The following is a 16,817-nucleotide window of genomic DNA, read 5'->3' as shown; positions in this document are numbered from 1 at the left end:
CCTTTTTTTATAAACGTGTTCTTTGAATTCCTGCCGAAATGTCTTTTTTTTTTCTTGAGAAAGGATGTTTCCTATGGATTATATCAGAGGTTTTAAAACTTGGAATTTAGCACATAGCAGAATCAGACAGAGAGGTAAAGTGCAAAACAAATGATAAATATTTAAAGGAAAGCACGGTTAAAGAAGAACGTAAGGTTTTTTTAGACAGTCGTGTAGCTACATACAAATTTAATGTTACTTCAGTGATCAAATCAAAATCCATTATGTATAATATGCCTTGTATAGTTTTCATTTTATCTTTTGTACTAGCATATGGACTATTCAGGATTTTTTCAGACACTATCAAATTATAAATAAAGTGGATCAGGAGCTTTGCCTCAAAGCCTTCTCTCTCTTTTTTTTACTCTTAAGGGAAAGCTTTATGAAGCAATTTATTGATCGACAGCAGCAAGACACAACTTGTTTACTGAGAAGGCTTCCATCAGCTTCCTCCTCCTCATGTGACCATTCTAAAAGGTTGGCAATTGAAGACAACAAATACATCGACCAGAAGGTAAACAACAATATATATGTCGCCCATATATAACACAAACTAAAGTTGTACAAGCACATAGAACCTTGATTGTCCAACGTCACAGACAGATTTTGTAATTATGACCCTAGACTTTTGATTGATGCTAATTTGAGGTTTCCTTTTAAAGCTCTGTTATGATTCTGAATATTAACAACTCCATGATGACATCCCAGTGTAGGGAAGAGATGGGTATCTGGTGTTGTGTCCACCCATGCAGCAGTCTCCCATCAACACATTTTGCAAGCAAATATTTATGCTCCATACATTGATTTCATACAGGACCTGAAGAACAGGGGGAAATAGCACACCTGGCCAAATGCTGTCTAGGTGATTGCAGTACCATGCCAAGGAGCGCAAATTCCCCATGCATAGGTTGAGTCTCTAGTCAGATAGATGTGGGAGAGATTTTTGCTCAATGCCTTTGTTGCCAGACAAAGTTGGGCAGTGTGTGGGCTGACTCAGTGTAAGATGGTTTTGTATACTCAGTGAGAAATTTGCCCATGTGGGTAGAACATTAGGTTGCATTTTGCTACTGATTCTGGCTTTCTATAGTTACCATTACCATAGCAACCTCCCGTTTAAATGCACCAACATTCTCCAAAATCTCTCCCCTCTAACACAGATTTGAAATAATAACTTTAAAAAAACCCTGACTGTGTGCACAGTAGAACAAACAAGCATGAGCTGTGGGAGATGTTAATTAAACACACAACACTGAAATCAACCACAAAAATTATGCTGACAGCTGTAGCTTCCTTTGTGCATGCTATCTATATTTCCTCCAACGCAAATCAGAGAACCTAGAAAATAAGAAAGAAGAGCTGTTTAGGAGTTGAGCAAAAGCAGGTTTCTAACTGGTGGCCCTAGGGTCTTTTGGAGAATCGTGCCCCCTCTCTTTATTCCAACATCTCACGAGTTTTCATTTTCTCCGAAATGAATGCACAGAGGTGCTGCAGACGTTTTTGCCCAAAAGTTTCTCTTTATCCAAAGTTCTCATAGTTTTCTTCCCTCTAGTTCAGTCCGCCGAGCCTCTTTCTCTCTTTACTCTGTCCAAAGTTGCATGACAGGCAAGCTGACATCATGATTACAGGGATCTCCAGCCTTATCAGGATGCTGTTGTCCTTTCTGGAAGACCGCTGGAAGGTAGCTCACCTCCTGTTTATTTAAGATAGCCATCAATAGCTTTAAGCAGTTAAGCGGAGCTAACATTCACTCAGTAATTCAATTTGTGACTGATTACATTAAAAATAGTAATATTATATGGATAATAGAAGCATAAGCGTAATGAATACATAGGTATATAAGACTTACTGTACAACATAATGTCTGAATTAGTATGGTACATGCCAGGGGGAAATCAGCTGATTACTCCATTTGATTTCATTCATGATCCTTACTTTTGTTTTGTTATTCATTCACTAAAATTGCATTCAGTCAGTAATTCATTCATTCCTCTCCTATCAATTTCATTATTTCCATTTATTTCCATTTTGTTTTCTTAACCATTACTTTAGCTGCTATCTATGGTTGCAGCAGCTTCCATTGGTTTTATCGAAAACGTGCTGGACATTACATTTTTCCATTCTTGAGGGCAGCCTGAGAAAAGTAGTTGCCATTTAAAAAAACAACACAGTGCACCATTTGTGGCTGCCATTCTTGCGCATTGCTGCTGTTGGCCAAAGACAATGCATAGTTTGGCATTGTCACACTCACGAGTGGAACCAGTCTAACATGAATTAATATAATTAGGTGAGATGATCCATGCCACACAAAAGCAGAAGCCCGTGTTAAGGTTTTCAGAAATCCGCCAGTAACTTCTTGAACAATTCCAAAGGCATCTGACACCAGTGAGAGCTGTTTTATGTCATCCAATCGTATACAGTGATGTGCTACTCTGTAAAGGTAAAGGGACCCCTGACCATTAGGTCCAGTCGTGACCGACTCTGGGGTTGTGGCGCTCATCTCGCTTTATTGGCCAAGGAAGCTGGCGTACAGCTTCCGGGTCAGGTGGCCAGCATGACTAAGCCGCTACTGGGGAACCAGAGCAGCGCACGGAAACACCGTTTACCTTCCCTCAGGAGCGGTACCTATTTATCTACTTGCACTTTGATGTGCGTTCAAACTGCTAGGTTGGCAGAAGCAGGGACCGAGCAACGGGAGCTCACCCTGCTGCAGGGATTCGAACCGCCAACCTTCTGATCGGCAAGTCCTAGGCTCTGTGGTTTAACCCACAGCGCCACCCGCATCCCTTGTTCTACTCTGTACGAACACACAAACTGCTAACCATGTACTAAGCATGAGTTTAACATTACGCCAGCCACCACTGTGAATTCCTGTGCTACTTGGGAGAAGTCCTCGTCGGGGCAGAGTGATACTGCCCCAGTTTGGGTTTTCTGCACAATCCCGTTGGGGGTATTCCGTCTAAATTACCAGCTTGAGGTAAGGAAAATATCAACCCGGATGCAACATAAGCAGCTGTATCCTTGGGTTGTGTGTACTGGTGATCAGCCACAGCTTTGCGCAGACCAAACTACAGTCTCATATTGACATGAATGACTAAACAACAGACTGGTATTGATAGTGTTGACATTTATATTTTAAATGTCTCTCTGCAAGGGTAGATGGAAATGGCACCTAAGCATGTGGCTAGATCCAGACATGCCACTATACAAATAAAAGGGCTCCCACTGGGAAAGGGGGGGCACAGCACCATCTCCCTAGTCTCCCACACCAATCCTACGCTGTTCTCCCAATCCTTTGGAGCAGCTTTAGAGAGAGGAAGGATCTGCAAATATTGCCACCCCTCTTCTTCTGGTGGAGAATTACATGCGTGGAACTTTGCACCCCACAAGTCTGGACAGAAACCATAATATGTCAAGTGATATTTGAATGGACTACTATGTTCTCCAGATGCGCTTGCATTTTTCACATTGTTTTAAAGTAAGCTTGTATTCTTCATCCTTATATTCTAGCTTTCAATTGTGATGTTTTCAGACAGAGATTTTCTGAAAACGTCTTTGTCATCTGCAACATCTGGGTTGTTGTCAAATGAGTTGGCTTGCCATCCACATGGCAGATGTGTTTTTGCCTTTCCTTTTTACTAAAAACCATCTGTGTTGCTTTAAGCAGTTTTATGATCCTGGTAATTTTTTGCAGATCTTCTTTCATTATCATTTTTTTTTTAGTAGTAGTAGTTAGATTCAGTGGCCGTAGAATTGGGTTTAGTGCATTGCAAATTTCTAAAATAGGAGAGCTCTAATATCACCAAATAGAAACAGACCTTGCAACTTCTGATCTAAGGTAGAATGAAACTTTCTTATGCAAGTCTTAAGAAATATTTGCATGTATGTATCCAGATGCATTTTGCCATTCAAAGTCTCAATTAAAAAGCCTGCTGTGTTTTCAGATAATGCATACAAAGCTGGTAGAGTCTTTTTTGCAAGGCAAGTGTTGAAATGTAAAATGATCTGAGTAATCTGTGAGGAGTGATAGATATTCACAATATACCTTTATTTTTCACATAACTGTATCCCTAAAACTGTTGGTCCAAAATTACAGTATAAGGTAGGACTCCATAGGAGGTGCAAATTCCAAATAAGTAAAGGTACCTTGTTCACCAAAGCAGGACTTGCCTGTGCACATTTGACATCACAAAATGAACTGCTCAGTAGATCAGTATTCTGGCCCATGACAAGATACACAATTGGTAAAGCTGCTTTTCCTTTCATTTCACAGCTCCGCAAATCTGTTTTCAGCATTAGAGCAAGAAACCTTCTGGAAAAGGAGACTGCAATCAACAAAATTCTTAGGTAATGATGATTTGATGCTTCCCTTAATTTGATTTGCAAGTAGCAGATTTATTTGAATCATCTTGAATAGTTTTCCCAGTCTAATTCTTTTCTCTCTCTCTTTTTTCCTGACTTTCTGCATGTAACAAGTAAAAGTTTGGTATTTCCTAAAAGCTTTGATGCAATTAAAACCCCCACCCAGACATCTGATTTGGAATCATTCAACTGGATGAATTTAATCTCTGGACATCCAGCAATCATTAGCAGTATGATGCGACCTCCCCACCTTTCATGAGCCTGCTCTGACTTTCCCCTCCTCCAAATCTAACCCACAGAGACCTTGACGAAGGCATGCCCAAATCACTAGATCACAGCACAACAACCCAAGACCTTAGACATCTCTCCATCTAGGGTCTGTCCCTCTCCACTCCTCCTGGGAAAGGGCATGCTTGTCCAGGAACAAAAATTGGGATAATGATCCAGATTTTCAATACCTTCCCTTACAAATTTCAAAGTCTGCTGAAAAATATAGTGCTCAGAAGAAAACCAACATCATCATAATTCTGTATCAGTTTCTAGCTATTAGAGAGGTAAAAGATAAAGTGCCTGTTCATTTATTTGTCACTATACATAGAAGCCACAATATGTTCTAGACAACGCTCCTCTTAACATTTTTACTGTGCTCAACATGAACTGCACATCTTACACACAAGTTCTGTTTTCAGTTATTACCTGATTTTTTTAAAAAAAAAATAGAAGCACCTATGTTCTGTCTGCAATGACGTTTGGGAAACAACATTATTGCCTTGCTGGAATTATATATTCAGTTTTGGCAGTCTGTTGGTATTTGAAACAGCTGCTCAGCTGGTCCTATAAATATTCTTCGAAATTGAATGACCTTTTCTGCTCGCCGGGATGTTAACAGCCAAGGGATAACATATCTTTGAAAATATTTAACAGACAAGCTTATAGCCAGATAGTTTCACTGTGTCAAAGATAAGAGAATGTTATTCAGAAATCCAATGCATTGTTAAGTGCATTACAATGAAAAACAATGTACTACAATGCTTCTGTAGTACTTAAGCATTCACAAGATGATTGTGTCCTTCCTTGACAACATGTGCGGCACCATCTAGTATGATGGCTCATCCTTGGACACCTTCTCTATAAAGAGTGGTGTGAAACAGGGCTGTGTTCTTGCCCCAACTATATTTGGCATGTTCTTCTTCCTGTTGCTCTCATATGCCTTCAGCTGAAGACGGTGTGTACTTCCATTCAAGGAGCGATGGGGGTCTGCTCAAACAGGCACATCTCCACACCAAGACAAAAGTGTGGCAGGTCCTTATCTGAGAGATGTTGTTTGCAGTTGATGCAGCCTTGACAGTGCACTCTGAGGAAGCTCTACAGAGACTCATCAACCATTTTGCCCAAGCCTGTGGGGAGTTCGGCCTTACCACCAGCCTGACAAAGACCAACATCCTGGGTCAGGACATCAGCAGCACTCCACACATCAGCATTGGTGACCACACTCTTTTCTTTTATTTTTTAAATAATTTTTATTAAGTTTCTTACAGGCATAACACATAAAGAAAAACAGAGAAAAAACAAAATAAAAAAGACAAGATCACAAATATAAACACAAAATAAAATAAAAACAAGGTACCTAAATACCTAAACAACCTAAACACCTAAACAACACAAATTAATTAATTATTTAAACTTCTAACCTCATAAACATATTTTGGGCTTCCTCTGAGCCCTCCCATCTGAATTTCCTTGTAATTAAAATGTAGCAGTTTTCTGGTATCATTTTTTAAAAACACAGTATTCCAATTAAAATAAAATTTCTTAACTTTCCTTTAGGTTCTAAATCTTATTTATTTAATTAACTCTTAATTTAATCCCAGGCCTATTCTGGTACTTTCAAGTAATTTCTAATTTTTAATATCACAGTATTTATTCAAATAGTCCTTAAATTTCTTCCACTCTTCTTGGTTTTCCTCCTCTTTTTGGTCATGGATTCTTCCAGTAAGGTCAGCCAGCTCCATATATTCCATCATTTTCATCTGCCATTCTTCCACAGTTGGTAGTTCTTGTGTTTTCCATTGGTGACCACACTCTTGAGGTGGTAGATGACTTTGTTCCACCATAACCAGCAACTTCTCCTTTGACGCTGAGCTGGACCAGTGTATTGGCAAGGCAGCCACAGCAATAGCTCACCTCTCTGAAAAGGCATGGGAGAATGTGATGCTAACATTCAGTGCCAAGATGAAGGTCTACCAGGCTTGTGTATTGAACACACTGCTTTATGGAAGTGAGCCATGGCAATGCCTTCCACATGTCAGGAAGATTTGGGGCATCACATGACAAAACAGTGTCTCAAACAAAGTTGTGCTCTCACATTCCCAGCACGTTCACACTCCTATCTCAGTGACACCTACGCTGGCTTGCTGATGTCCACAGAATGGAAGATGGCAGGATCCCCAAGGGGAGCTGGCTTCAGGCACCAGGCCCGTTGGCAGACCAATTCTGTGTTACAAAGATGTCTGCAAAAGTGACATAAAGGCTGGCAACATCAACCCCACGGTGTGGGAATCCAGTGCAGGGAGATTGGCAGTTAGGTTGTGCATCTGTACAAGTGACCAGAGGAGGAATGACTGCCGGGAGGAGCGCAGAGAGAAGGAACACCATGGTACATCTACAGCAGCATAACCAGACACCTTCATCTGCTCCAGCTGTTGCTAAACATGTCTCTCCCATATCTGTCTCTACAACCACAGCAGGCTCTGTAACCTTCCAACAATTTGACTTCATCCGCAAAGGTCCATTTCTCCATTGTCTCCCGAAACAGATGGATGCCAAAGGGATTATTATGTTATTCTTTAATTTATTTAAGTACCGCCTTTTCCCCACAACTGGGACTCGAGGCAGCTCACAGATAGCTAAAGACTTATCAAAGATACACCTACTCAGAAATAGGAGCCACTGAGTTCAGAGGGGTAGGATTGCTGCCTTAAACTACACTGTATTACTAGTCTTCTAGTGATTCTAGCAATACAATCTTACTAAACCCCTTTCTGCTTACAAAAATATTTAGGGAGGGAGGGAAACTTCAGTTAAAAGTATTTCCTTAATAGAAAAGAATTCTTTGAAAATTAAGTATTTTAACAAAAGCTAACACTTGTAACAATACGTATGGAGTTCAGAAGTAAGACAAGCAATAGCACCAGAGTTTGGAGGGGAATGAGGGAGTGAGCAAGTTGAAACAAGGAGAGATGGATGGAAAGGCAAGGAGAGAACAAGAGGTCATGTAATTGTTCTGTATTAAACACTCTGATGAAAGCACACCGTTTAGGAGTTGATTAGACAAAGGGTTCCAACATGAGGTATCTCTGAAATATTTACCGTATTTTTCGCTCTATAGGACGCACCCGACCATAGGATGCACCTTGTTTTATAGGGGGAGAACAAGAAAAAAAAATCTTTCCCTCTCTGCGCAGCACCCCTTCAGCGAAGCGGCAGGAGAAACGGAGCCCCTTCCATTTCTCCTCCTGCTTCGCTGAAGGGGCGCCGCGCAGAGAGGGAAAGCTGCACAGCGCCTCTCCAGCAAAGCCAGGAGAGCAAGAGGGATCGGTGCGCACCGACCCCTCTCGCTCTCCAGGCTTCAGCGAAAGCAACACGAAGCCTCCAGAGCGTGGCGGGAGCGCTCCCACTGCGCTTCAGAGGCTTCGCGTTGCTATCGCTGAAGCCATGGAGCCTGCATTCGCTCCATAAGACGCACACACATTTCCCCTTAATTTTTGGAGGGGGGAAAGTGTGTCTTATAAAGCGAAAAATACGGTGATTTATCCCTATTGAAAATGAAGAAAAACAAATTCCGGACATGAAACACATACACACATGGGAGGGGACTGAGACCAAATTACCTGGCGATTTCTTTCTTCCCTCTCCATGAAGCCATTCATCAAACTGGGAGGCTGGTGTTCTCCTGTCTAATAGCCATGTCTCTGTCCCTCTGGTCCTGTAGCCCTGGCTGAAGCAGGAAGACCTTTTAGGCCAAACTTCTATGCGTGAGGAGGATAGGGGCAGATGAGAACTATATTATACAACTTGTTGTTCTGAGTAATGGCTTGTGCATGTATGGCTGAGAAAAAGAAAGGAGTGGAAGAGGAATGTTTTGAGGGTTTTGTGTTTTTTTGCCAATCTCCTCCTGCAGGGCTGTGAATTATGTCCTTTAAAAAAAAACAACTACTGAGTTGTTTAGTTGCCGTACAATTTTATTTTTACCTACCATAGTGCTGCTCATTTCCCTAGGGCCTGTACACGCCAGCGCATGTTGAGTGGATCCTTTGAGGGGCAGCCTGCAAAAGAAAGATCAATTCTTAGTGTCCAGCATCATATACGTCAAGAACGCAGGTAAATACTGTTGTAGCATTTTACAATATGGTGGATTATATCAGACAGATGAAAATGAAAACCGAGCTCCATAAATAACTAATCTCCATATTTCTTTGACAATAACAATGATAAATCAGTGTGACGTACAAAGGGGAGAAAATGCTTTTTATTTCAAATGTAGTTAGCTTCCTTGACATTCAGAACATCCATTTTAGAAATCAAGAGAAAAACGTAGCTGATAGTAGATTAGACTAGGCTGAAAATTTACAAGCTTTTGATGCAACCAAAGAAAAATTGATTGCAAGGGACACTGTCTTGGTGCACTATAATAGTAATCATGTAAGGATCGGCACTTGATCTCAGTTATCTGTCACCCTAAAGAGTGTTATTTTTTCAGGTCACTAAGACATGGCTCCAACAGTCAGCGAATCAGCAGAGGAAAATCGCTTGAAACTCTAACACAAGATGTAAGTCAAAATAAAATAAAGAATGGAGTGGAATTTAAAATACCTTGGAGAAAAACAATTGTCATAACAAATCACAAATTCTACAATAACGATTTTGTAACACTGTCGTATTAGTGTTCCTTTTTAGTGCATTAATTTGTGAACTGATAAAGCCTAGCCTTGATATGTATGGTAGAGGTTTATGCCTACCACTTCCATTGAAATCAATGGGATGTAAAGATGCTTAATTTTGGCTGGACAAGCTCTGGTTAATATGTATAATGGTGGAGTATCTACATAATTATTAATTAAGTTGTGATTTTTTTCAAAAACTGAATAAGAAACTCTTCTCATAGTACCATAGTTTTTGAAAATAAAATAGAAGCTACATGCAGTTACCTGCATTGCCTTGCTTGTTCTTGTGCGGTAAAATAGAGAACTGTTTTGGTTTTTTTTAATGCTTCTTCTTCTAGCATTCTAACACAGTGAGGTACAGAAATGCACAGAGAGAAGACAGCGAGATAAAAATGATCCAAGAAAAGAAGGAACAGGCAGAAATGAAAAGGTACTTAGGGAATTTAAATTTCTACCACTTTCTTAAATTGAATATATTTACTAGGACTGTACCCCAGTTTCTTCATAAATTAATAATCTGAGTGGTTAATCCTAACTTCTGGCTGGTAGTGGTGAGGCCTGATAGAGGGGTAGATACAGCCAGGGGACCTTGCACCAGCCAGGCCAGAAGGCAGAAGGAGAAGTGAGATCCCCCCTCATTACACCAGCTCCCAGGCTGGTGAGGCGAAGAAGCCAATTTCGGGCTCGTTTCCAGCTCATAGCGGCAGCAGATTTGGCAAAGGATCCACTGGCTCTTGTGCTGCCCCAGCCCCGCCCTTGAAACACCCCATTTCAGCCATAACATCTGCCCACTTACCTTTTAAGCAGGCGCATTAGGTTGCTGTTCATTGGTGGGGCTTTCCCCACCCCCACAATGGTGGCATTTGGCAGAGCTGAACAGGGATGGGTGGAAGGACATATCCACCCCATTCAGACTTTTGCATGACTGATCGGATATCTGGATTATTCTGCCAGTTGATTAACAAATTTGCTTAGGGCCAAAAACAGTACAGTGGTACCTCGGGTTAAGAACTTAGTTCGTTCCGGAGGTCCGTTCTTAACCTGAAACTGTTCTTAACTAGAAGTACCACTTTAGCTAATGGGGCCTCCCACTGCTGCTGCATGATTTCTGTTCTCGCCCTGAAGCAAAGTTCTTAACCTGAGGTACTATTTCTGGGTTAGCAGAGTCTGTAACCTGAAGCGTTTGTAACCCGAGGTACCACTGTATTTCAGACGCAAGAAGAATGCTTTTAGATGATGCACCCAACAGTCACAGCTGGCATTAGATGTATTCCTTTAATGTGTGAAAAAGGGACAAATATCCTTTTTTAAGAAGATTCTTGCCATCTGGGGTTTTGATACACACTTGTAGAGAGTATATACTTTCCTGATCACAGCCAGTTAGGGCTGAGAGATAGGGACTTGCCCAAAGCCATCCTGTGGTTGCCACAGATGAGCAGAAGGTTCGTAAGGCTCATAGTCAACCCTCTCTCTACTGCACCACAATGGTCTTGTAGCCATAAGCTAACAAAATATATGCTTTATATGCCTTCCTGCTGGCTTCTTTGCCTGTGATTGAATATCTTACAAGTCCCTTTTCCCCCCATTCTTGAAAGGAAAGTCCAGGAAGAAGAGTTACGAGAGAATCACCCCTATTTTGATAAGCCTCTGTTCATCGTTGGCCGTGAACACAGATTCAGAAATTTCTGCAGAGTGGTTGTGCGAGCTCGCTTCAACGCGTACGTATCTGAGTGTTTTGTGGCAGCTTTGTGTTTTCGCTTTGGTTCTGTGTTTTACCTCACAAGCTCATACATCAAGTAATAGGGTTCGGCTGAGTAACTTTTTATTTGTTTATCCTCATTCCAGCCACTTCCTCATGGTGACACCTTTAAAACCATGCTATAACACCTGCAAGCAGTCACCACACAGCACAATGGCATCCCATTGCAAATTTTTCCACTGCCATTTTATGGCAATAGAGGCCCTTACTGTGGTACCACATCACATGGTTAGTGCAAACTTATGGTGTGAGCATGGAAGCTCACCATGGTACTGTTGGGGCATGTGTACGTAAGATAACACTAGACCTGGGCCTAGACTTCTTAAAGTTCCCAGCAATTACGTCATTTGCCGCAATCTGGCATCTGATATTCAGAGGCATGTTGCTTCTGAGCATATAGGTTCCATTTAGATATTACAGCCAATAGCCATCAATAGGCCTATGCTCCATGAATGAGTGTAATGGTTTTTTAAATGCAGCTAAGAAAGTGGCTATTGCTGTGGCTGCAATAAAACAGTTCCATATGTGTTACATACAGTGGTACCTCGGGTTAAGTACTTAATTCGTTCCGGAGGTCCGTTCTTAACCTGAAACTGTTCTTAACCTGAAGCACCACTTTAGCTAATGGGGCCTCCTGCTGCTGCCGCGCCACCGGAGCACGATTTCTGTTCTCATCCTGAAGCAAAGCTCTTAACCTGAAGCACTATTTCTGTGTTAGCGGAGTCTGTAACCTGAAGCCTATGTAACCTGAAGTGTATGTAACCCGAGGTACCACTGTATTGGTTCAGTTTGCATATAACAGGAAACCATAGTTATCTGTCTGCCTGGGGTGCTTTGTGCTGCCTTGTTAGCACATGAAGGAAACAAACCATGTTTGACTTATTGTGCAGTTTGTTGATTGAAGCTCCTATTCCTAGCTCAGATGAAATGCTAAGCCCAGAGATCATGGTTTATTTATCCCCAGCTCTAACAGGGAGAAACAAAACAGGTTTGACTGGCACGTGCACAATAAGCTGTGGCTAATATGTGTGAATGCAGCCATTTTTAAAGAGGTAATCCTTTTTATCAGACAAGGACCTACTATCAATCAGCTTCATTGTGTGATGACCGTGTTACGGAGGAGGGGGGAATCCCTTCATTCTTAATTTTTTAAACATCTATCACATCCATCAATCCCTTTGTCATCTTGTCTCAAAACTAAACCAAGATCTAAACTAATACTGATTTCTGTTAGCTTTCTGTAATTGAATTAAGAACTTTTTCTTAGTCCTGGCATGCCATAGATGAAATAACTTAAGTAGTAACTTGATTCAAAAGGACCTTTAGTAAGCTTTAAATTCAAACACAAATCCAGGAATCTGTTCTCTGACGTATGTGTGTCATAATTACATGGCTTCTTAGAGCTTGAACTGCAAATTCTGAAGACATCTTTCCTCTGTTACAGCTCTAAAACAGACCCTGTTACTGGAGCAGTGAAAAATACCAAATATCATCAACTTTAGTAAGCATAGCAAAAACAAAAACAAATGTTACTACTTGTCCAGTTACATTTGCTGTATCTGTGTGCATGATTTCTAAACTTAATTTTTTTCTAGAAAATATCTGTTTGTTAATATGTCACTGTAATGATTTTGTAAAATGTTAAAATTGTAGTAGATGATCATCATTTACCTTTCTCATCCATGCCATATGTTGAATAGATATTTGCCATTAATATTGGAAACTCCTTCTGAATGCTTCATTTTATTCTGCAGTGATTTGCTGGGATTGGTTACATATCTGGACTGGGTAATGATCATTGTCACTATATGCTCTTGCATTTCAATGATGTTCGAATCTCCTTTTCGAAGAGTGATGCATGCACCAACACTTCAGGTAATTATATGGAAGTAATTTGTTGTACAAAAGAACCCATTGTTTTCAAGTTCAGGGGTAATTAATATTTGGTTTTCCCTTTGCTTCTCAGATCGCTGAATATGTTTTTGTAATATTCATGAGCATTGAACTTAATTTGAAGATTATGGCTGATGGCTTGTTTTTTACTCCAACGGCAGTCATAAGAGACTTTGGGGGTGTCATGGATATATTTATATATCTTGTAAGTATTTGCTCTTCGGGCATTTTTCACCAGTGTGCCTGATATTCTGTGCTAGTCATGATTAAATAAAAAACCAGCAAACTATGGGGAAATAATTTCATCTAATAAGAATGAGAATACACACTAGAAATTAAAAACAATTTGTATATATTGTTTGTCTGCAGTTTACATCTAAACTCCAAAGTACTTTCAGTTGTACATAGGTACATAAATACCTGTTTACCGGGAAATGTTAAAGAAATGTTGTTTAAGAAATGTATATGCAAATGTATGATTCAGTTGCACTGTTAGTATAATAGACTCACAACTTATGCACATTTAACTTGTGTGCATTCAGCTTTATGCATTTGGCCTGAAAGGATAATGTAGGTGCCAGACAAGCCTCCCAGAGGACTGAGTTCCATAAATAGGACGTCGCCTCAGAGAAATTTATCTCCCTTGTTGCCATTCATATTTCTCAGCTGGCAGGGGCATTATGAAGAAGAGCCTCCAAAGCAGATCCCAGCACATGAGTACATGATATGGGGGAAGATGTACTTTTGAGAATAGCTTTTAGAATACATATGTATCTTACCTCATGGCAACATAGTCCTTGTCACTTAGTACCGTACTTTTTCATGTATAAGACTAGGTTATTTTCCTTTAAAACCATGCTAAAAAGTGGAGGTTGTCTCATACATGGGTAGTGCCTAGGGTGGATGTTTGATTGGTTGCTGCCGTGGCTGTCAGCGGCTATTGTGCGTATTATTGGTTGCTGCGTCAATGGGTGGTGTTGATTGGCCGACGCCGCATCAGTTGGGTGGGCAATTGGCAGCTTCTGCAGGCAAGAGGCAAGGGAGCAGACGGGAGGCGGATCTAATGACGTGTGTGGGGGCAAGCAATTTTCGCCTTTTTGCCATCTCCCCCCATTTTCTGAAATTTCAGTCCCCCGAAATAGGGAGCGTCTTATACATGGGGGTGTCTTATAGACGGAAAAGTATGATAATTTCTTTTATAAAAGAAATATTTAATATTGAACTATGTATAGATGGCATTAGATAAATACTTAATGTTCATATTATCAAAAAGACTGTTTTTTAAAAAAAAATCATAGCACTATATCTGAACAAGACTTCTAAGTGAAAACATTGTGAGCTTGATTAAATCTTGTAGATATTAGACTGTGTCACGGATATAATGAATATAATTTGTCACAATCAATTTGTATTCAAGCCTTGCGTGTCTGCAGTCAGAAAATGAGGTCTTTTCTCAGAAATCCTTCTCCGCCTCTTCTACTTTGTTTGAAGAAGAAGAAAAACTGCATTCAATCTCCATTTCTAAATAATTCTAACATTTAGAAAAGTTCAGTTCAGCATGTATTGTTCCGCATTGCACCATTATTTGGGAGTGCAGAAAGTAACAGCAATGTATCCCAAATGAAATAATAATTTTAAGAAAACTACACACATATCCAATTCTTGAACATCTTGGAACTAAATTCTGTTGACCTCAATGGGTCACACTTGCAAGAAAACGAGATTAAGGTCTTTTTGAAACTCCCTACGAGATGAGTGCCACAACCCCAGAGTCATCCGTGACTGGACCTAACAGTCAGGGGTCCCTTTACCTTTACCTTTACATGTCTTCCAACCCCTCAAAATATCATTTTAATATGGAAAGTGTTGATGAAATGTTATTACTCATAAGAAAGGTTTTTCACAAAAGCTAGGTCAACAAATCCAGATAATAATTACAGCAGAAGAGAGGAATAATGCCCCTTCCCTTCTTTGTTTGCAGGCTTTGACCATTATTTGGGATATGGTTGAGGCCCAAGTTGGCAGTCAAGATGGCTAACCAGTCAGGAAATGTACACAAATAGGCATTTAGACTTTCTTGCACCTTTACTTCAATGTGATAGGATTACTGCTCAATCGCCTTTTGCCATCAGGGCACACTGTTATGCTGGTGTGTTGAACACATGCTGGTGTAACATGATGGCATTTCTATCATGGCCATGTGTTGGTTGGTAGGTAAAGGTAAAGTTAAGGATCCCTGGATGGTTAAGTCCAGTCAAACTATAGGGTGACTATAGGGTGTGGCTCTCATCTTGCTTTTCAGGCCAAGGGAACTGGTGTTTGTCCACAGTCAGCTTTCCAGGTCATGTGACCAGCATGACTAAACTGCTTCTGGCACAACGGAACACCATGACAAGTGCCAGAGGGCATGGAAACGCCGTTTGCCTTTCTGCCACAGTGGTACCTATTTATCTACTTGCACTAGTGTGCTTTTGAACTGCTAGGTTGGCAGGAGATGGGACAGAGCAACGGGAGCTTACCCCGTCGTGGGGATTCAAACCACCAACCTTCTGATCAGGAAGCCCAAGAGGCTCAGTGGTTTAGACCACAACACCACCCGCGTCCCTTTGTTAATTGGTACCTAATGTGAGGGTGTCATTGGTGAGCATCATTGTCTTTATTCAGGGATTTTTTTAAAAAACTGAAGTTTTCTATGTTGCCCTTCAGTAAAATTTCCATGGGTGGCTTACAATAAAATAACGGAAATAAACTATAACAAAAAAACCACACCTGAAAAAAGAAACGAATAAAACAGAATCATAAAATGTAGAACAGACAGACTATAATCATGCAACTTACTTAAACGCTGACATGTCCTAGCAAATACTGAGATATTTCCTTGGTGCTGAAATCACATTAAAATTGATGCTAGGTCAGATCTTATGGAGAAGACATTCCATTTGTGGGACTTGCTGTCATTATTACTATGCCGACTATTGTTTGTAGTGTTAATCTTAGGATTCCAGCTTTGCCTACCAGACTGCAGCTGTGTTATGCTGGTGCAAACACTGGTTTGGCAGCCCCCAGCACAGTAGGACTATAGACTTGGCATACTCATGGCATACTTAGGATCGCATTTTATTCTGGTGTTCTGTGTGAGATATTTTACTTTATTTAAAAGGTTTTAAGACTAACTTTCAACCTCAGCTGCCCAAGCTGGCAAATGAGTATGTGAAATGTTTTTTTTAAACACCTGGGCTATGTCGTCTTCCATCTTTCAAAAGGTAAGCTTGATATTTCTCTGCTGGATGCCGCAAAACGTCCCTGCGAAGTCTGGAGCTCAGCTCTTAATGGTGCTACGGTGTCTCCGGCCACTTCGGATATTTAAGCTGGTGCCCCAGATGAGAAAGGTTGTCCGAGAACTATTCAGCGGCTTCAAGGAAATATTTCTAGTGAGCACTGTTTATTTTGTTAATCTTCCGATAAAAGATTTAAAAGTCAAATGTATTACATTCGCCAGTATCTGTTCAATAGATTTATGGTCAATGCATTTCACTACGTCCTAATAAGAGCAGGTTAAAATCCCATCTGTTCTTAGACTGGGTAGCTCTCTCCAAACCTATTTAGTTATAAGCTCTTCCGTAGAATAGGCGGAATAAAAAATACTGTAATTGGGCCCTTCCAAAGTTCTGGTTAAAGGCTGGGGAAAATGCATCAAAATTGCCCATTTATTTTATTTAAGCTATTTATATACCGCTTTCTAAGCAGTGTACATAACACTTTCAAAAAAACCTTTGTATTCTATCATGCTGTGACGACCTAAGTGTACTTAAAAGAACATCCTG

The 16,817-nt window shown here is 40.6% G+C and overlaps 1 protein-coding gene across 12 annotated transcripts in view; it reads left to right on the top strand.

Moving 5' to 3' along the window:
- NALCN (sodium leak channel, non-selective) overlaps positions 1-16,817 on the top strand; it is a 184,106-nt gene that overhangs the window by 142,028 nt on the left and 25,261 nt on the right. For 8 of the 12 annotated variants that reach the window (XM_083610339.1, XM_083610335.1, XM_083610345.1 and 5 more), the window contains 11 exons: positions 412-553; positions 1,631-1,717; positions 4,310-4,383; positions 8,677-8,778; positions 9,158-9,227; positions 9,680-9,771; positions 10,937-11,059; positions 12,545-12,601; positions 12,855-12,975; positions 13,067-13,198; positions 16,257-16,424. In XM_083610339.1, the coding sequence (XP_083466465.1) occupies positions 412-553; positions 1,631-1,717; positions 4,310-4,383; positions 8,677-8,778; positions 9,158-9,227; positions 9,680-9,771; positions 10,937-11,059; positions 12,545-12,601; positions 12,855-12,975; positions 13,067-13,198; positions 16,257-16,424 (1,168 nt within the window). The remainder of the gene's footprint in view (positions 1-411; positions 554-1,630; positions 1,718-4,309; positions 4,384-8,676; positions 8,779-9,157; positions 9,228-9,679; positions 9,772-10,936; positions 11,060-12,544; positions 12,602-12,854; positions 12,976-13,066; positions 13,199-16,256; positions 16,425-16,817) is intronic. The other 4 variants (XR_014547207.1, XM_083610337.1, XM_083610341.1 and 1 more) reach the window with 1 other exon arrangement.

The sequence above is a fragment of the Podarcis filfolensis genome (genome assembly GCF_964270895.1).
Source record: "Podarcis filfolensis genome assembly, chromosome: 4".
Lineage (NCBI taxonomy): Eukaryota > Metazoa > Chordata > Lepidosauria > Squamata > Lacertidae > Podarcis > Podarcis filfolensis.
The sequence above is the reverse complement of the archived record's forward strand: the minus strand, read 5'-3'. Positions and strand labels throughout refer to the sequence as shown.